This window comes from Periplaneta americana, chromosome 8 (assembly GCF_040183065.1).
Source record: "Periplaneta americana isolate PAMFEO1 chromosome 8, P.americana_PAMFEO1_priV1, whole genome shotgun sequence".
Classification (NCBI taxonomy): domain Eukaryota; kingdom Metazoa; phylum Arthropoda; class Insecta; order Blattodea; family Blattidae; genus Periplaneta; species Periplaneta americana.
The window spans coordinates 156289091-156311349 of NC_091124.1; the positions used below are offsets into that span (position 1 = coordinate 156289091).

At 36.3% G+C, this 22259-nt stretch overlaps 1 protein-coding gene across 2 annotated transcripts in view; it reads left to right on the plus strand.

Moving 5' to 3' along the window:
* LOC138705182 (juvenile hormone esterase-like) overlaps nucleotides 1-22259 on the plus strand; it is a 69617-nt gene that overhangs the window by 43263 nt on the left and 4095 nt on the right. For both annotated transcript variants that reach the window (XM_069833891.1, XM_069833892.1), the window contains 2 exons: nucleotides 5591-5747; nucleotides 8372-8504. In XM_069833891.1, the coding sequence (XP_069689992.1) occupies nucleotides 5591-5747; nucleotides 8372-8504 (290 nt within the window). The remainder of the gene's footprint in view (nucleotides 1-5590; nucleotides 5748-8371; nucleotides 8505-22259) is intronic.

Consider the following 22259-nt stretch of genomic DNA (forward strand, 5'->3'; position numbering starts at 1 on the left):
CTTAAGACATTATATTTATCATCACTTTATCAAAGAGATTTATAGTTGTTTTCTGCAAAGTAGTATTCGCGTGCTTTTAATGTAATATTCGCCTCCCTGAGAAACACTAAAATACGAAAGACACACAGTAGGCTACAGTGAATACTACAGGCTAATCGTTTTTTTCTTTTATTAACCATGAATATGTTTTAACCATTCGCTACTAAATTAACTTTGCAACTTTTCTTTTTCGGAACCGGTACTGCAACAGTACATCGACGATGAGTCCATGTTTAAACATAGTTCACTGCACCACAAAACGCAGCAATTGTATGTGTCTGTTATTAGTGTAAAATACAATATCAAAACGCTTTTTTTTTTCCTTTTTTTTTTTTTTTTTTTTTGGCACTCAACGCACCTAAAATACACAATGTTGATTACTTGCGAGAACAGCAACTAGGTACCGAAACGGATTAATCAACAATGTGGTAGAACTATGGGAACTATTATCTTGCGAGTAGAGTTACCTTACGGCAATCAGCTGGGTTACCTCACAGACTTACTAAATTTCCGCGGGTTACCTCTATGTTTACGATGTAACCATCTGAGTCAGTATATAAATAAAAATATCGGATAACAGGAAATGCAGACTAACTTGTTTAAATTGCGTTCTAGGCTATTATCCCTCAAATCGGGATTTTTATCAATCTCGATCCGCTTTATCGGGATTCAACCAGGCTGTCAGACTTGCATCATTTTCATAGGAACTCCGAATGTGAATATTCATAACCAAGGTTAATAATGTTTACTTTTTAATTTAATCTGTAGGTTAAACTGTTGTATAAAATCAAAAAGCATTATTTATTATTATTATTATTATTATTATTATTATTATTATTATTAGTAGTAGTAGTAGTAGTAGTAGTAGTAGTAGTAGTAGTAGTAGTAGTAGTAGTAGTAGTAGTAGTAGTAGTAGTAGTAGCAAGTAGCAGGAGCAGGAGCAGCAGCAAGTAGTATAAAAAACTGTTTCATTAATCCGTAACTAAGACAAGAGTTACTTTCAATCAGGGATATTAAAAAATTAACTTTTTGTAGTTTATACAGTTTCTGTTGAGTTGTCCAAAGGAACGATGGTGTGAAAATTCCTTCCTCTAACAGGCTATGTGGCCTAATACTTGTTCTGGGAGATGAATTTGAAATGTGTTATGCCATTACTTAATGAGTGGTTAGTACATGCAGTATTAATGAACATGCTTCAGCTTTTAGGCTCTGAAATTTGTTTATATTATATTTTTTAAACAGGATCTATTTCTACCGTCCCGCGCCGTGGCGTGGTGGTCTAAGGCATACTGCCTAGGACTCGCATTACGGAATGCGCGCTGGTTCGAGTCCTCATGGGGAAGAAATTTTGTCATGAAATTTCGGCCAGTATATGGGACCGGTGCCCATCCAGAATCGTGATGCACTTGGGGAGCTACGATAGGTAGCAAAATCCGGTTGCGAAAGCCAGCTGTAAAGGCTGGGGGGATCATCGTGCTAACCACACGATACCTCTATTCTGGTTGGATGATCGTCCACCTCTGCTTCGGCATGTGGGCGTGAGGCCAGCAGCCGGCTGGTCGGTCTGGGGCCTTGACGGACTGTAGCGCCACGGATTATTATTATTATTATTATTATTATTATTATTATTATTATTATTATTATTATTAATTCTGTATCTTCGAATTCGGCGAATAATTTTATTATTCATGTATGCACTGAAGCAACAGCTGTTTGAAGAAAGGGAAGGATATGGAGTGGATGAAGGACAATAACAATGTATACGGTAATAACGTAGTTTCAGAGGTAACAACTATCTTCGAAATGAGTTGAAACACTGAATGATTCATTGTAGGGTAGAAATTCTCTCTGCGGAATGCACCTATCCATTTTCGGTTAAGGGAATCTTTACTCAGAGGAAATCTGAAGCACAAACAGCCGTATAAGTACAATAGTTTGTCTTCTGTAACATAATACGGGCCAAAAATATTGTAGAAATTAAAGATTAACTAATCATGAAATGTAACATTCCTTCCTTCTTTATCTTTACATCTGTGTGCATTGCTGCAATTAAAAATAGCACACGAACTAAACCTGTACTTATTCATCTCAACCAAGCAAATGGCCGCCCGTCGGCTGTTCAATTTGGGAGCATAACACTAGCGCCAATGAGCTGTCTAGCGGTTATTTAGTAAGTCTATGAATACTATAGAGAGGCAGTATACCTCGCGGTTATTTAGTAAGTCTATGGTATACCTTTGCTAAGCGTTCCCTGCGGAGGCTAGCGGTACTATTGACCGCCATTTTATGTTTGGTTATAAAGAAGCAGAATGTGCTGTGCGTGTTAATATTGTCAGTTTGGTGTAAAATAATTTTTTAATGCTGGAACAATCCCGGCTATGTGTTCAGCATACAAATGCACACACAAAACCAACAAAACAGAAGATATATGTTATTTTAAGTAAGGACGTAAGCTTCGTAAAGCATAGTTCTTTTGGTGTATATTATTTTGTACACTTATAGAATGTAACTATAACGTTATTGGTACGGATGGACATATTTAATTACAATGAAATTCTTGACGCGAGTACAGTAAATATTATCAAAACAAATAGTCCTTTAACACCACCTCAAAGTTCTTATTACAAATTTGAAATTATCCCAAGTGGTAATTTGGTTATAATGTTGCTAATGAGTACAATAGGAAACTTTGAATAATAATAATAATAATAATAATAATAATAATAATAATAATAATAATAATAATAATAATAATAATAATAATAATAATAATATATCCCGTAGTTTTCAATGAATACTTCATTCCATGTTCTTGTATGATACAACGCTTCTATTATTTTATTATTATTATTATTATTATTATTATTATTATTATTATTATATTTTTCGGATACATTAATAATTAATTTAAACATTTCGCTATTGCCTTTGTAAAACGCTGATTTATAAATAAATAAATAAATAAATAAGTAATGGTTAAGACTTTAAAAATTCTAAAAATGTCTCATTCCCTTGGATTTTATTTAAAAGCATCGTACATCGTAATATTCGTTTATGGATAATGAAATTCTCTCAATACAGGTTGCATTTCCCCGAAGAACTATAATATAAGACAGACTGAGCATAAGCGAAAGATATATTTAAAAAGTTTGTACGATCAAGAGTTTAGTATTTATTGTGTTTATAGGGCCTACTTGAATTTTCTATTTATTAATGCATAGGGCTCTTTTGTTAACAAAGAGGAATATCAGCACTTACATCACACATAATTTGTCATTACTGCGTCAAATGTAAGAACAGTTTTATTCTCCAAAAGCCTCAGCCTAGATGCGAGACAGTGTTAGATCAATTTATTTTGTTTCAAATTATGTTAGACCATACAATGTGTCCATCACGCGAAAAGAAGTGTAGCAAGCTGTGGCTCCTGTTGTTTCTGATAATGTTAACAGTAAGTATCTTATAGTTTCAATAAATATGGTCAGTTATGAATAACTTTCTATTAGTGTCATTCTTTGATTATTATTATTATTATTATTATTATTATTATTATTATTATTATTATTATTATTATTTTGCATTCTAAGTGGTTATTTTTAGTTTTAATAATTGCAGTTTTCTAAAAGTCATTTCCTACAACATTCAAGCCACGTCCCTTTGTATTGACCAAACAAAACATGGCGGACTAATGTTCAAATTGTCTTCAACCAGAAGACGTTGTAGCCACTCTGTAGTAGGCCTAATATAACTCGTTGGGCGATAGTCACAATAGTATCGACAGTACTATCGACTGTTTTTTCTACTATCGACAGTCCTATCAATAGTCATTACAAGCTTTTTATCAATTTATTATGAACTGAATATATTTCTGAATTTATATCTAAACACGTAGGCTATTAAACCATTAATTTGATAATATAAAGACCTACTGAATTTATTCTCTGATTGAGATTCTGGCTGATATGTACAGTCTTAGTAAAAAGTTTTTTTTTCACACATACTTTGTAAGTCCCAGAAAGGAGGCAGTGCGCATTATCAGAGGACGAGCGACATGGTTAACAAGAGAACGAACAGTTGTCTGATCAGGCCGAGACGTAGAGAGGTGCGATATGATGGTAGAGACTGGATTAATCTTTCTCAGGATAGGGAGCGATGGTGGGCTTATGTGAGGTCGGCAATGAAGCTCCGGCTTCCTTAAGTTAGTATGTATGTATGTCTGATCATGTGCACTGCCTCCTTTTTGTATCTTACAAAGTATCTGTGCGACAGAACATATTTCTAAGACTGTACATCCATTATCAGGCATACAGCTCACTTGACGATCTCAGAGGAAGAACAATTGTTTGTATGCATCTGAAGTTCGACTAGTGTAATATGTAGGTAGTCGGCGATATATGCAACATTATCTCCTGACCTAGTTGCCTCACATGTGGTGCTTCTTGGTATTACTTCTGAGGTTCAGACCTGTCTTCGGACGGTTGACTAAACAACATATTTAACTGAATCTGAATTACATACCAATAACACACAATATAATAATCTGTCCCTAAAGTTCCAACATTAGCCATCATATGTTGTTTTCAAACATGTGGTCATTGCTCCAAGGATAATATTCTCATTAAAATAAGCATTTCCACTTTGTTGGAATGCAAACGGTTTCGCCTTTCATTGATAAAGTTTTCAGTTTTGGATAACAGTTTTTCTGTGGGAATTGAAGATCCCAGTGAATACAGATACTTCCTGTTCAAATTACTTAGTTGTGGGTAAATGATGTATAATAAAAGAAACGGATAAGTGGAAACAAAATACTGGATGTGCTTACTTAAGTATGAAAAATAATGTGTGCCTGAAATTTGTGTAATAGTTAAACAGGGCTTTAATGTAAAAAATGTAGCCGATATTAAGATTGAGTTTATAAATTATAATTGAGGATTAGTATCTTACATAATTTTGTAGATTAAAGCAGGTCGTGAAAACCGGTTCCAGCCAATCAGAAAGAGACCATCCAATGTCCCAACTCTCATTATAAAGACACCGTATCCTTCCTGGGCCTACTCTGTCATCTATGCGAGATTAGAACGCATTAATTTATTCTACCGTACGAGTTTTCGTTTAAGATTCGAAAGAATACTTGGTATCATAGACTGGGATGAGTTCTGAACAAATCGTGAATGAATCGTCACAAACAATTCGTAACGTCTGATTGAATCGCGGGAAAAGAATCTTGTTGCCCACCTCCAGTTTGAAACCCTCATAATATTATTAATAATTTTCCCATTTTTCGATACTATCAATAGCCGCCAGAACTACCGATAGTATTGGAAACAATTCGACTACCTATTGATAGTTTTCATAGTTTAAGACATAACTATCGGTAGTACTATCGACTATCACTCATCACTAGTTGCATAATGAACAACTGTCTCTGGCAAAGATGTGGGTACAAAGACCCATCCCGCAATTTTCAATTTTGTCAGATCTAGTTCAAGTTAATTGCCAGCAACAAAATGTATTTTTCATTCAGTAAGCTTGTATTGTTTCTGTTATACAATAGGCTGAAACGGATAGAGTCTTTCAGGACAACACAGAACAAACAGTGGAAGTGCACACACAAGCAGGTCATGATTCCATATATCTCTACAACTTTGCTTATCGGGGAAAGTACAGCTATTTTACAAAGGCGAGATATGGGGACATGAGATATGATCTTGGTAAGTAGCCCACGCCACCAGTTTCACTACATAATTTTTAAATATTTGTGATCATACCAGTGGCGGCTCTGCATATTTCTTAAGAAGAGGAAAGAAGTTAACATCATAAAATTACACCATCTTGAATGAAACATGCTATAAATTAGCCTACATGCATACATGTAAGACTAGGTAGTGTTGGGATTGGCCTTCCTTTTTGTATGGCAATAATCTGTTCTTGTAAACTGAATTTCCTTAAATTGGCCAAAGTATAGTAGGTTTTCACTTCCATTCGTTGTTGAATAATTGCATAAACTAACAATTACACGGAAATTCACAACCTCGCAGCATTTTTTGCGCACATTACAGCATCACACGTGTTGGACGAGACTAGCTACTAACACGTAACCGGAATCGTTTTACAGAAGTGGAAATGAGAAATAATGTCAGGAAAGCGAGAACACTGCACTCACCCACGTGGTCTGTGTTGCCACATGCACATTCTACAAATTCAGTATCACATGCTTTTGAAGAATGTCAGTTCCTGTAAAGTCATACTACCATTATTGGTAAAATATATCTTTAGCATTTAAGGTTTAAGTGAGCTGCCTGCCGGTGGCCGATTAATTTTTTTATGTTAAAATAATGTAGTTTGGAGTACTTTCAAATATATTTGTATAAAACTGACAACTTGGCTGTTGCCATGTCTAGTAGACAACGAAAGGAAGTGAATAATTATTTCAGGGGCCAAAAAGATCTGCAATACTAACGTAGAACTACTTTCTCTTTGTTTTATGTAAACATCATTTTAACTTTCAATATCCTCGAAAGTTTCAAAACATGAATAATGGCCTGTGTTAAAATTGTTTTTATTGTGGCTCCTATGTGTTAAGGCCTCCCCAAACAGACGCGATACGGAATGCGTTACGATAGCGTTACGATTTTGCGATAAATGTTTTCATTGCGTTCAATGATTGTGTTGCGATTATCGCAATATGCGTTATTATCGCAGCAAGTAGAACGCGACGATTTTGCGTTCTATTCTCCCGGAGATGTAGATCGCGAGAACGCCACGCGTTTATTTTGATGCTGGGTTGAAGTGTGTCATTTATGGATTCATCTTCAAAGGAAGAGGAATTTCTCTTTCTTGGATGAGAATCGTCGCAGGCAAAGCAGGTGCAGGTAAGTCCATGGTAGTCATGTATGGTTAAGATAAACAATATAAAAAGGTATAAAGTGATGATTTAGCTTTTCTTTGCCAAGAACGTGAAATAAATAACAAGTACGCCTACCCGATTATAAACTTTATTTATTTTTTTTTTAATTTGCTCTTTTTGTTGCAGGAGGTTGTGGATTCACGAGTTAAATGCCACAAGGGAAGAAAAAGATTAATTTTATACCTTAGTTCAACAACTAACCTTAGCACTCTGCTACCCTTGAAGAGCCTACTAGTAAAGAATTTCAATGTTTAGAGTACCCATAAAATAACGAATTTTAATGTGAAGTAAATTCAGTAGTAATTTATTCTAAACATACCTACGTCTAATGATTTACTTACATAAGTATATCTAGAGTGTGGTAAGATATTGAAAGTAATAAAATCCGACAAACAAATTACATAACTTTTTGTTTCCGCATACTTTATTAATTTTATATTTCTGCACAATTATTTATAATATTGTACAAGCATTTTGCAATTTGCACAAATTTTTTTTTTTTTTTCATTTGTACGACAGTTATTTATTTTCTAGCTTAAACCCCTCGTAAGTCTCCAAGCCAGTACGACATCAAATTATAAATAAATAATTGCACTTATTGTTTACATCTAACTTTGTAGCTATCTCCTTCCATTTCTTCTCCTTTTCCATGCCACGGATTTTCCTTTACGAACTCAATAAAAAATTCCACGTTCGTTTACAAGTAATCCGAAACCGCAATCTGTGAGCACAAGTGATATACACCTGCTGAAGGTAACTGGTCTTTGCGCTGTGGCTGGAAAACTAAAGTCCGCATATGTGGTCATCCATTACGATAATCTGATTGGCGCGCCAGTTTGGGCACCTCTTCGCGATAGTGCGATATTGCGTTATCGCGAAATCGTAACGCTATCGTAACGCATTCCGTATCGCGTCTGTTTGGGGAGGCCTTTATAGTCTGGTTGAATGCAACACCGCTACACGGCAGCGGTAGCGAGCTTGCTACACGACCTGTCGGTTTCCGTCTGCTACACTATTTCCCGTCTATGCGCAGAATCAGAAGATCTCTCCCTTCCCGTTCATTTACTCACTTTAAAACTCTGCTTCTTTCTCTGGCCGCTAGAGCGCTGTTGTCTGTGTGTGTTAACTGCAATAGAGGAGGAAAAGACTGACTTTCCTCCTCACAAACAATCTCGCATTCTTCTCACAGTTTTCGCGCAGCACATGAGTGCGCATCGTTTAAAACTCCATCAACCGAGGTTTTCTTATAGCTGTGAACTTAAAGATTATCGAATCTTCCTCGAATTTCAAGGCACAAATTTTATTTGGTATTTACTTTCAAAAGAAGAAAAATGTGACGAAGATGTTCCTCCCTTCCCTACCCCTAGAAACCGCCACTGGATCATACTACATCAAATTCAACATGCGTAATAATTACACTTGCTGCAGGTGTGCTCCATACTGATGAGCTTCAATATTATCTATCTTACGGCACCGATCCCAATAAGTGGGAAGCTGGACACCCTGACATTGAAGTGCTGGAAACTGTACTAACGTTGTGGACTAACATGGCAAAATATGGGTAAGAAAAAAACAGAAATTTAATATATTTAAACGTAATAGTGCATGGAAAAAATATTGATTGCATAATGAAAACAACACCAAAAATATCATCTCAGAGGAACTTACTTACTTACAAATGGCTTCCCAGATATGCCCACTGTCGTATTAAAAGGACAGTTGTCAATGTTTCAAATTACCCTCTCTACATTCAACGCATTTACTTTTTCACAGGTGTCACTATTACTGGTCTTAATTAGAGGTTTGTTAGGTATGTTAAGACTGGTAATTAGAGTTCTGGTCACCGTTGAGTTTGAGATGTGGACGTGAGAATTGTTCGTTTATTTCAGCAATGGCATCCGAGACGCAAATCAGATAAGAATGTTAAATATTTTTACAGTTCGGAATTATTTTACAAATTGTTGTAGATCAAATGATTCCTAATGAAATAACGTGAAACCACAATGTGTTCCAAATGTCTATTCATTGAGACATGACAATGACGAAAACTTATGTGTCCTTTTAAAAGGACAGTAGGCATATCCCCATATATTTTGAAATTGTTTCGCTTTTTCAATTTTAGTGGATTTTCCCTGCATAAAATGCTATCTACGTTTGAAAATTATGCTACGGGCGAAATTTCATCTCAAATACGACATATCACTATAATGCAGCCTACAAATGCCACACAGAGTTCGTGTGCACTCAAAATTGGGGTTCTGGTGTCTTGTCAGCCCACTGAGGTGTGTGGATATGAAGGGAAAAGTTGAGAGAGTGTCGGGTGGAGTTGCTGGGTAGCTAGTCGGCAGAGCGTTGGTGCGCTAAGCCGAAAGTCCCGGGATCGATACCAGGGTCCGGAACAATTTTTCCTTTGAAATTATTGAAGTCTGCTTAACAGGGAGATATAGCTGAAAGCCAGATTTGCACAACAAGATTTGTTTACAACTGGAGGACTGGCGACGTTCTGGAGGGAGGCATTGAACGGACATAAGTTTCTATTGTTTTTCATTTTGTATTTTTGGAGGAGGTCTTATTTTCTATCTAAATTGTCATTCTCTTTCGACATTGCCATAGCAATTGCTTCATTATATGTATCGTCACTTCTCTCCCAATATAACCTCCTCCTCGAAACTTCAACATTTTTTTCGCCTATTACTTATTTTTACGTATCAATAGCAATACGGTACTATTCAATGACGAAAGCATTCCAGAGTTACAATGAATTTAGCCACAATGCATCAAACTTCAGAATAATATTAGTAGTAATAATAAAGAAACTATAATAAAATAACGTAATAATTTGTTAATAATAATAATCATAATCATAATAATAATTGTAAATTATAACAATTACATTGTTTCCTTTCATGTAAGCATAGTATACAATTATTCCTCAAAATGTATGCTCATATGCCTACTGTCCTTTTAAAAGGACACCTGTTTCTAGCTCAACCAGTTACAACTAGAATGTTTCGACACCATACAAATACTTTAGTTATACTGTATACTGCATTAAATGAAATTTGGAAATTTATAAAAATTGAAAAAAAAATATTTCATGCATATCTGAGTTAAGGAACCCGCAGGTTCATTGCCGCCCTCACATAAGCCCGCCATCGGTCCCTATCCTGCGCAACATTAGTCCAGTCTCTATCATCATACCCCACCTCCCTTAAATCCATTTTAATATTGTCCTCCCATTTACGTCTCAGCCTCCCCAAAGGTCTTTTTCCCTCCGGTATCCCAACTAATATTGTATATGCATTTCTGGATTCGCCCATACGTGTTACATGCCCTGCTCATCTCAAACTTCTGGATTTAATGTTCCTAATTATGTCAGGTGAAGGATACAATGCGTGCAGCTCTGCGTTGTGTAACTTTCTCCATTCTCCTGTAACTTCATCCCTCTTAGCCCCAAATATTTTCCTAAGAACCTTATTCTCAAAAACCCTCAATCTCTGTTCCTCTCTCAAAGTGAGAGTCCAAGTTTCACAACCATACAGAATAACCGGTAGTATATCTGTTTTATAAATTCTAACTTTAAGATTTTTTGACAGCAGACTGGATGACAAAAACTTCTCAACCGAATAATAACAAGCATTTCCCATATTTATTCTGTGTTTAATTTCCTCCCGAGTGTCATTCACATTTGTTACTGTTGCTCCAAGATATTTGAATTTTTCCACATCTTCGAAGGATAAACCTCCAATCTTTATATTTCCTTTTCGTACAATATTCTGGTCACGAGACATAATCATATACCTTGTCTTTTCGGGATTTACTTCCAAACCTATCCCTTTACTTGCTTCACATAAAATTTCCGCGTTTTCCCTAATAATTGTTTGTGGATTTTATCCTAACATATTCACGTCGTCCGCATTGACAAGAAGCTGGTGTAACCCGTTCAATTCCAAACCCTCTCTGACATCCTGAACTTTCCTAATGGCATATTCTAGAGCGAAGTTAAAAAGTAAAGGTGATAGTGCATCACCTTGCTTTAGCCCGCAGTGAATTGGAAAAGCATCAGATAAAAACTGGCCTATACGGACTCTGCTGTAAGTTTCATTGGGATACATTTTAATTAATCGAACTACTTTCTTGGGAATACCAAATTCAATAAGAATATTATATAAAACTTCTCTCTTAATCGAGTCATATGCCTTTTTGAAATCTATGAATAACTGATGTTCTGAGGAACACTAATTCGAATATTAATAATAATAATGAAAATTTTTACCACTGAAATTGAAATATAGCCCACGATTCACTATTCACTATTATAAATTAAAATCAGTTTCATCGCATGGTTACTAATCTGAGATTTAATCGATATTCGAAAATCAATTGTTGTTGTTGTTGTTTAGTGAACTGTCCGAAGACAAGTCTGAACCTCACAAGTGATACCACCAAGGTGCCACTTATAAGGCAACTAGGCCAGGAGATAATGGGGTGGGATGGCCAGTTCATTTCTCCCTCCATTCTGTTCATCGCTGACTAGCTACATATTACATTAATCAGACTTCAGATGCATACAAACAATTTTTCTTCCTCTGACACATATCGTCAAGTGAGATAGATGTACTGCTTGATAATAGATATACATATCAGCCAAAACCTCAATCAGAGGCACGGAAATCAATAATGGTCTACAAAATTATTTAATGATTTAGACTAATAGTCAACCATTTTAAAGCCCATATCGGTGCAAGGGTGGCGGGAAGTTAAGGCTCTCAGATTTAAACTGTACAAACATATCAAACGAATTTGTATTCAGTCTTATGCACCTCTACAAATGGGAACAGTTGTAGTAAGTATATTCATGACCAGGCCACGGATGTTCGGTACGTCTGTGTTCTCCGCGCGACTACGGCTTCAGATAGGACGGGGGGATTGTGCTGGTAGTTTGCGTTGCGAGTGCACAGTGACAGTCACAACTAATAACAAAGCGGGCACATACAAGTACAGCATACGGACGAGGTAACCGAGTCATGGCGAAGCCAATTACATTCAAAGAAGTGCAGGTAAGCGGACGTTTTCAGAACTCACAACATACGTGTTATTAGAAGCGGTGTTATAAAAGTTTAACAATACTACTTTGAATTGTAGGTGAATTGTTTCGTGGAGGAATTTGGAGGAGGTGAAATATTTTCTTCGAATGGAGAATTTATAATTTGTAGATTTTTCCGCACACAAACTAGAGGCTGGAAACGAGCATTCATTGAAAGACATTGCAACACCAAACAACATAAGGCAAGTGTAGCTTTATTGGACCAGGAAGTAAACAAAGTTCCATCTACTTCTCTCTCAAGTCGGAAGTATACATTTTTTCGGGACGTCTGTGAGATAATGGTGGGGGCCAACATTCCATTCCATAAAGTAGAGAATGTTTTTTTTAAGAACTTCATAGAAAAATATACAGAAAAACAACTTCCTTCCGAATCAACTCTTCGCAAAAACTATCTGCCAGATTGTTATGCAGATGTTTTAAATCAGATAAGGAAAGCGGTAGGAAATAATAAGATTTGTGTTTCTGTGGACGAAACGACTGATGAAACAGGGCGATTTGTAGCATATGTCGTTGTCGGAACATTGAGTCCTGATGGACCTGGTGAAAAGTTTTTGTTAACCGCAGAGGTACTTGATAAAGTGAATCATGCATCCATTGTAACACTATTTGAAAACTCAATGTCTCTTTTATGGCCAGACGAAGTTAAACGTGAAAATATCCTCATGCTAGTCACCGATGGCGCTGCTTACATGATGAAAGCAGGCAGACAAATAAAATTAAGCTACCCTAACATCTGTCACATGACTTGTCTTGCTCATTGTCTTCACAGAGTAGCCGAGACTGTGAGGAGTTCCTATCCAGATGTGGACCGGTTCACATCAAATATGAAAAAATATATTTTTAAAGGCACCTACTAGGTTACAAGTATTTAAAAATATAGCGCCAGAAATTCCCTTACCTCCAAAGCCAATCATAATACGTTGGGGTACTTGGTTGGATGCTGCAAGCTATTATGCAAAATATTACGAAAAAATAGTAGACGTGTTAGCAGTGCTCAATAGTGAGGATTGTTCTTCAGTTGCCATAGCTAAAAAGTTAGTGTCGGAACAGCTGAGAGACCACATTATGTTTATTGAACAGAAGTTCAAGGATATGTCAAAATATATTAAGCTGTTGGAAACAAGTGCCATGGAAATATCTAAGTCTCTTAAAGTAGTACAAGACTTGCCCACAGCCGTAGATCAAGTCAGAGAGGGGCCCGCCTAAGCAGTGACACAAAAACTGAAAACAATTATTGACAAAAATGTTGGATATTCTGATCTTTGCCAAATACGTGATCAGCTAGCAAGTACTGAAAATCAAACACATAACAGTGACAGTGAATACATTCAGTATTTTAAGTTTGCACCCGTCACGTCTTGTGACGTGGAAAGAAGTTTTTCGCGCTTAAAATCGGTTCTGACAATCGAAAAAGTTTTTAATTCGAAAACCTTCGAATGTACATAGTCATACACTGTAATAAAATGTACAGAGCACACCATTAAATTCAATGTATTTTCCAAGGTTATTAATAAAATATATGTTGTTCTAGACGGAAGTCACTTTTCAAGCGGATCTGACAGTACCTCCTTTACGGAAGCGGGGTTGGAATGAGTTTATGTTGACATTGAAGTCGGTTACTTACGTACGTGCAGCAACACAAGTCTCCAAGATCCGGGCCTTGTTCATGACACGTCTAGAGTTCTTATCATTCCGATTCTCTCGGTTTTCATCCACCTACCCACTAATTATTCATAGATATAAACGAACATAAATAAACATTTAATATGAGTAAATTAGTAGAAACGAAAATAATTTTTGTGATGCTATTGAAACTGGTCAGAAATTTTGACAAATACACTTTCATGCATTCTGAAGGTAACGTTGTTATACATCTTGATTACAGAACTTTTAACTCTATACCACTGAGGAATATATATAAACGTTGTTATATTTGTGGCTTCGCCATCTTTGTGTACCTACATCTCCTTCCCTTTAAGTATTAGAAGATTTTTTTTCATATTAGTTCCTTTACGAGGTTAATGGCGCAGAAATTTGCATATGAAAGTTGTTGGCAAGAGGGAACAAGAAAAATGTCCATTTTTAGCAACTTTATGGTATGTATATAGCGCATTCTATAGGTGGTAACTGGGACTACAGAACTGTCCGATCACAAAAACATTTAAAAGCGCTATTGTCCGTATAAGGTAACGTTAAACATATGGTACACTAGTAAAAAAACAGGAATATTCAACCATTAAACTGTTTTTCTCGATAATTATATTTTGTGAAATTCCCTTCATTTAATACGAGTATATTAGAAATAATGTTCTGAAAACATACGGAATCTGAATATAATAACTCATGAGTAATATTCAGAAAATGACGTTTTGTTTAATTTCTATCCAAGAAACGTCTAATTACATTTTCTTTACAAAATATATCGTATCAAACAAGGGTACGCCTATGTATGTTTCACATAATTATTTTACGTTAGGAGAGACTAACGAACCATTATTCTAGTGGCGAATGAATGATTCTGGTTTAATTGAATAGAGATTTGAGTTCCATACACTATTTTAACAAGAACTGTGATACCTAGCAAGAAAAAACAACGTTCTCGTATTTTTTTCAAATGATTTGTTAATTAGCAGTGTTATAATTCTGGGATATTTGTTACTTCTGAAACCAGTGTGGTTCTGACCACGGTAGAGGAAGGTCGTGTGTTTCCGATCCGGCTTGTGTACCGTGACCAGAACTGATTGATTACGCGCACGTAAAGTTTCTTATTATTTATAGCGTAAGTGACATAGTGCGGTCAAATAAGGTACATTAATAACAGACAATATACATCTAATTAATATAAATAGTGGTGCTTTAAGTGAATGTCAACAAGAATGACGACCTTTCGTCGTGTCAACACCATCAAGGTTCAATTTGAGACAACGGCAACGAGACAATGGAACTGCACAGATGAATACAACAACAGTTAAAGATAACAGCAGATCAGTTGGACATGGTACAGCTCAACACACAGGAAAGATCACTTTATTTTATTTTATTGGGTTATTTTACGACGCTTTATCAACAGCTAGGTTATTTAGCGTCTGAATGAAGGTGATAATGCCGGTGAAATGAGTCCGGGGTCCAGCACCGAAAGTTACCCAGCATTTGCTCGTATTGGGTTGAGGGAAAACCCCGGAAAAAACCTCAACCAGGTAACTTGCCCCGACCGGGATTCGAACCCGGGCCACCTGGTTTCGCGGCCAGACGCGCTGACCGTTGCTCCACAGGTGTGGACAAGATCACTTTATCTTAAGGTAATTTCTCCTAACTTATTTGAGAGAATAGTACAAACATATGAAGGGGAAGTGCCTTTCAAATATGAGAATGGTGAAAACACACAATTTAAAATTAGCGGATTTTCCCTCATTCACAGTGCGAGTATTTAACCTCCCCCAGGAAATACCAAATTCCGAAGTGACACAAGTGCTAAACCGATATGGAACCATTGGCTCAATACGAAACGAACAGTGGAGTACAGCCTTTCCCTTCCCAGTCAACAACGGAATTAGGGCAGTAAAAATGGAAATTAAACAACATATTCCTCGATCAATAAAAATTGCTGGCTTCCCTGCTCAAATAACATACGTAGGTCAACCGCAGTTGTGTTTCGTCTGCCACGAGGCAGGTCATCTAAAAGAAGAATGCCCTAAACGAAAAACCAAATTGAATGTGAGTGTTCAAACCCGGAAACTACTGCTAAGCGACGTTGTTGCTGGGATTAGCGAGTGTTCTGCGCCAGCTTCCCATGCCGCGGAGCACACCGAATCTACTTTAACGACGGAGCAAATACATGACGAACAGCCCGACCCAATGGAATTAGAAGAAACACATCCGGCGTCTCCTACACCCGTCATGAAGTCTGTAGAAAAGTCAAATGACGTAAATTATTTGAAGGCAACGGAGGACATGGTAGGGCAAACACCTGAACAACAGGATAACAAAGCAGAATACAAAGACATGGAGGATAAAATTCAACATCAGGAGAAACATCCAGCAGAAGAAGATACAACAATGTCTGTGGACTGCAAAGTGCAGGAGCAGCAGGTACAGTAGATGCAACTCCCAACAAAAAACTGAAGTCAACAGTAGAACACGAAATTATACGAGATCCTAGGCTGCGAAAAAGATAAATAACAAATTCAAGTAACATCGTAGAAAAAGAGTCGCAGAACACTAGTACAATAGGTGAAATCAAGAACAACCCGCGACCCCATCCTTACGCGATATACGGTCGTACTAAAGAAGGAACCAAGAAAGAAAACGCGGTTCAAACGGGTTCTAGCCAGGAGATAATACTGCCGTAAAGTTTGGCTGTGTTTCGTAGAACAAAGCATTTTCTTGCAAAAATTTATTATGAAACGTGGTGGTACATTTCCTAGCAACTATACTCTACATGCGATCACAGTTCTTTACTTTTTCAGTATGGCAATCTTAAGAAACTATGCTACGTTAAATATAAATAGCATACAGAGTAAATCCAGCAAAACGCATTGAGTCATTTTATTAGAGACAATAACATAGATCAGTGACCGGCATGTTCCGTGCTCTGTGACGTCATACCACGGAGCCGCCACGCTCTTTGCTCGGCAATCTCTGCATACTGAGCACAGCGAGGAGAGAAGGTTCAACTGAACAGTGGTGGTACGGCGCCTATGCACTGACAGAGCGCGATCCATGAGGTAGTATGGGAACAGCACAATTACAATACATTTGTACGAAAACAAAACTGTACATCCGTGATAAATCAATGTAACAAAATATTTTGGTTTGTAACCAAATTTAATATACTTATAATAATATGAAATTCATAATACAGCCAGCTGCAGAAGCGTTCGCATTATGTAAATGAGGCTCCGAGACTGCTATAAATATACAAATATAGAAATAAATAATTTAAGCAGTACTACAACACTTTGTCTACTCGGAAACTTGAAAATAGTTCAAGTGTTTTTAACAGACATTTTCCTACACAATATACAGATTGAACTATATAGGCCCAAACTTGGTGAGTGGTATGCAAAGTATATTTCAACTTTTGAAACACACCATCACTTTGTGTCACTACCGTGCCCAAGCTAAATACTTTGTCGAGATCAAACTGTGTTATGGAGTATGGAGGAATAGCGATGTGTGATTTGTGGCAAGCTGTTTCAGCATATAAAGAAATGCAATACACAACGCCATTATTCTTTATGCCACACAAATGATTATGACAAATATGGGGGAGAATATCGACAAGTACTAGTGCAGCAATTGAAAGATAAATTGTTAAGTGAAGCTAGGGAACACACTGTCAGTGAATCAATGGTAAGCTTAAGGCTTAAGATATAGGATTTCACTAGCCATTGCAAAGAACATGCGTTCTTTTAATGACGGGGAATTTGCCAAGAATGTTGCCATCATGACCGCAGAGTAGTTATTCCCTAGCAAAATACAGGAATGTGATTCCATCAGTTTATCTCCAAGAACTGTCGTATCATTGCTGCACTGACGCCACTGCGCTGGTGCGTGTTAACAGTAATACGACTCAACTGCTCGCTCTTCCAAGCTCTTGAGGCCTGACTGGCTCTTACGTCATAACTGCAGCATCTGCCAGCCACTGACATAGATGAATTACTATTACAAGAAGTAAACATGGATAATTTTAGTTTTTTAGGACCACAATTTGATTTTGTAGTTCATACAGGAGAAAACAATAGAGGTATAATCTATCGTGCTGGTTTTATTGTTACAAATATAGAAGGACATCCAAGTGGTAGAGTAACATCCTTGACTTTAAATGACACCCACATAGTGAATGTGTACCTCCCATCCGGAACTAATAATCGTAATGAACGAGAGAACTTCCTTAGTAAAGACTTGCCCTTCTTTTTACGACATCGATATAATCAGCTAATTCTCGGAGGAGACTGGACCAATCTGGGAGTTACAATCCCTCGCCTGTTTTAAAAACACTAGAGACAGACTTAAAGCTTGTGGACACATGGGAAAATAAGCATGGAAACAACGTAACGTTCACATTTCACAGACAGAACAGTGCGTCCCGACTTGACCGTTTTTACATCAGTGAAGCATATACAAATGACATATACAACGTGACAGTAATTCCCACACCATTCTCCGACCATGATTGTGTGCGATTGTCAACAATAACCGAAACACTACCTCCTTTGTACGGACGCAGTTATTGGAAGTTAAACAACTCTTTAATTCAACGGCATGATGTGAAGCAGAACTTTAATGATCATTTTGAAAATATAAAACACAGAGTACAAAATTCCCCTCTAAGTATTATGCAGAAATGAATTCGTATTATAAAACCCGGAATTAAGTCGTTCTATCAGACTGCGGGATATCTACGAGCACAGGAAAGTAGAGCTACACTTCAATTTTATTATCAGATGTTGAATGAACTTTATTCCTGTCACAAGACAGAAGGTAATAAATGGGAAGAAATCCGTCAAGTTAAACGCACAATATGCACTTTACAGGAAAAGACAATGTATGGAGTAGTAATTCGATCGAAAGTTCCAACAATAAACGAAGACGAAAAATGTGCCCTCTATCACTTAGTAAAAGAAAAGCAAAAACAACATGTCAAATTCATTACAAATCTTCAGACGGCGGCTGGGAAAACCCTCAACACAAACAATGAATGTATAACAGAATCTGAGAAACACTTTACGTCTCTGTATGAAAATACAAATACTTCGCAGCAGCAAACACAAAGGATACTCAAACATGTCAATCGCCACTTAAATGTGATCAAGCAAGAAGAACTGCAACATCCAATCACAGAAGAGGAAATCCGGAAAGCATTAAACTCAACGCCTAAACACACAGCACCCAGTCCAGATGCTCTAACATATCAGTTTTATAAAACACATTGGATAGTGATGAAAGAATATTTGTTGGAACTGTTCAACTATATTTTTAATGCTCATGATACAACTGATGGGTTCAGTGACGGTGTGATGACGCTCATCCCGAAGAAGAAATCTCCTAATACAGCAGCCGATTATAGACCCATCACACTTTTAAACACCGATTATAAATTACTGATGAAAGTTCTAGCCAACCGTTTTCGACCAATATCTGAAGATATTTTTGAAACAGGGCAAACATGTGGCATCCCCAATAAGTCCATCATAGACAATCTCATTGCCATCAGAGACACCATTTTATACTATGAAGAACATCCAAATGAAAGTGGTGCACTGGTAGCACTCGATTTTGAGAAAGCTTTCGACAAAGTGTCACACAATTATTTATACGCAGTTGTGCAGCACTTCTGTATACCTCAGAAAATAATTAATACCATTAAAGTGATATACGGGTTTATTAATAAAAAGAATTCCAATAAAATCCTCAGTCAGACAAGGGTGTCCTCTATCTATGTTTCTTTTTGCAGTCAGTGTAGAACCATTTATACGACTTGCTAATCAGGTACTGCACTCTATAAATCGAGTACCAACACCAATGTTTACAATAAGAGTGTATGCAGACGACTTTGTTCTCCTACTTCGTGACATCATAGAGTGTGAATATCTTCCAGATATTTTGCAAACTTATTGTGAGGCCTCAAACGCGCAAATAAACTATCAAAAATCAACTTTATTGCCCGTAGGGAAATGGCCTCAACAACAAACAATTAATAACATCCCAATTAAAGCTAAAACAAATATACTAGGTCTAACGGTATGCACCTCTTTTGACGATATGGTGGAAAGCAATTGGTCTAAAGTCACTGCCAACAGCCGAGCCTCAATGTTTAAAAATATCACCAGAAATCTAAATTTGATTTAGAAAATTTGGCACGTCAATGTATTTTGTCTGTCAAAATTATGGTATATCGCTCAAGTACTGCCGATGACTAACAAATATTCATGCATTATGGAAAAAGCGGTAAACTATTATATATGGAATGGGCATTTCTATAAGCTTAAAAAAACGCAATTATATCTACCGAAAAAGAAGGGTGGGTTGCAGCTAATAGCCGTAAAACAGAAATGTCAAGCACTTCTTATACGAAACGTAATGTGAGCACTACAAGGAAGGGGGGACCAGGTAGATATAAATTTCTAGGAACATCACACACCATCACTACGAAAGAGGACCTCCACATTACCCCACTTGATAAAACAATCTTGGGAACAGATTGAAAAATGCCCAGCAGATATTTTGGGGGTAAATGGCCCGCAACAAAAAAAAAAATGATATATCAGCACATTCTGCAAGACACTTATCAGACACCACACATAATGGAACGATATCCGAAAGAGAGATGGTCCAAAATCTGGAATAACCTTCACCTAGCGGACATTCCCACCACATGGAAGATTTCAGCATACGAATACATCAATGAAATTATCCCAACGGAAGAGAAGAAATATCGCCACAATATCACTGCGTCACCGGCCTGCAAAAAATGTGGGTTTTTGGATACACGAAAACATCGTGTAACGAACTGTGGACCTGCAAAGTTTGTTTGGGAAGAAGCAAAACGACGATTGTGTATTATAGGAGACATCAAGAGTGTGAATGGTATGAATCAGGTCCTCCTTTGTATCGACCCACCAACAGAAAGTAATGTATTCGTACATGTGTGGTTGGCAGTAAGTTTACTGCTTTACCAGTTAACAACAGAACTACCAACTGTAAATGACTATGTAGGAATGCTGAAAACGGAAAAGATTAAAGTAAAATATAAATATCAAAGTGACGCTCGATCAAAAATCCAACTTGACCTGCTTCAATTATAACAATTTAATTTCTTTTGATTCAAGATCGTAATTCTAAAATAAATACTAAGATGTGATCTCAGAACACTATGTAACAATGACACAAGAGGAACGGTGTTTCTATATAAAAAGAATGCAAGTTAATTTGTTTGCAATATTATAGTTTTGAAATGGAAGGTATAACTAAAAGAAAACACCCTATCCAAGTCTGTTTACAAATAAAAATAGGCTAATTATTATGTATGCAATATTTTAAATGTAAACAAAAAAAAAGTGAAGGATCTAATTTTTAAGTCTGTGTATTGATAGAAAATGTGAAACATAATTAATCGATTGTTATGTAAATATGATAACGTGTTATGAATATAAATGTATATTTATTCATTTACTAGCCGTACCCGTGCGCTCCGCTGCACTCGTTAGAAATAAATATAAAGTAATTACATAATTAAAATAGGACATTTGATCCAGGGAACATTTGTGATTGATAGAAGAATAAATCGTTTAATATGTTACTTAATTTAAATTGCATCCAAATAATTAAAATGCGATCATTTTGGCCCCAAGACACTCATTTGGTGCAATGACAATTCCTTTAATATGTTTCTTAATTTTTATTACATGCAACCATAGTTTAATGAAGATTGACATCATTTAGATTTAATGTGTATATTTTATTTTACTTGTTATAGGTTTCCATTGAATTATGGTAATAACTTAATTTTAACCCTTGTTTTCTAAGTATTCAGTAAATGGCGCTTGGCCCACTACGGTTCTGAACCCTTCAAATAACTTAAATTATATTATATAATATTACATATTATATTATATTATATTATATTATATTATATCAGAAGTTACTGTAATAACATTATAGCATTATGTCCATCTAGAGAAACTACACTTTCCAATGGTGAAATAATAATTAATTATACAAATCGGTTAATTTAGCTTCCTATATTACTTCATACAAACACAGAAACATTCTCTGTAGGCTATGTTTCATAGCTTTCGATTGTTGCTGTCCAAGGCCCCTTATAGACGAAGTCATTTGTTTTTTAATTCATTACACGGCCTTAGATGGCAGTTATTTTAATTTTGAAACTCATTTATCTCATTAAATATCAGTCCTATCAAAATTTTTCAAGGAATAAAACTTATCGAAAATTATTTTTAAAGAAACTTTTGTTATGTAATATTTTTCACAAAAATCAATAATAAGCGAGATATTTCGATTTATTTAATTCAGGTCCCCTTATAACCCCCCTTTTAAATAATGTATTTTGAATGCCATATAGCCTAAAATCTAAGTTACGACGAACTTAATTTATATTCCAATTTTCATCGAAATCCGTTCAGCCATTATCGCGTGAAAAGGTAACAATCATACAGACAGACATACAAACAAAAATTTCAAAAAAGC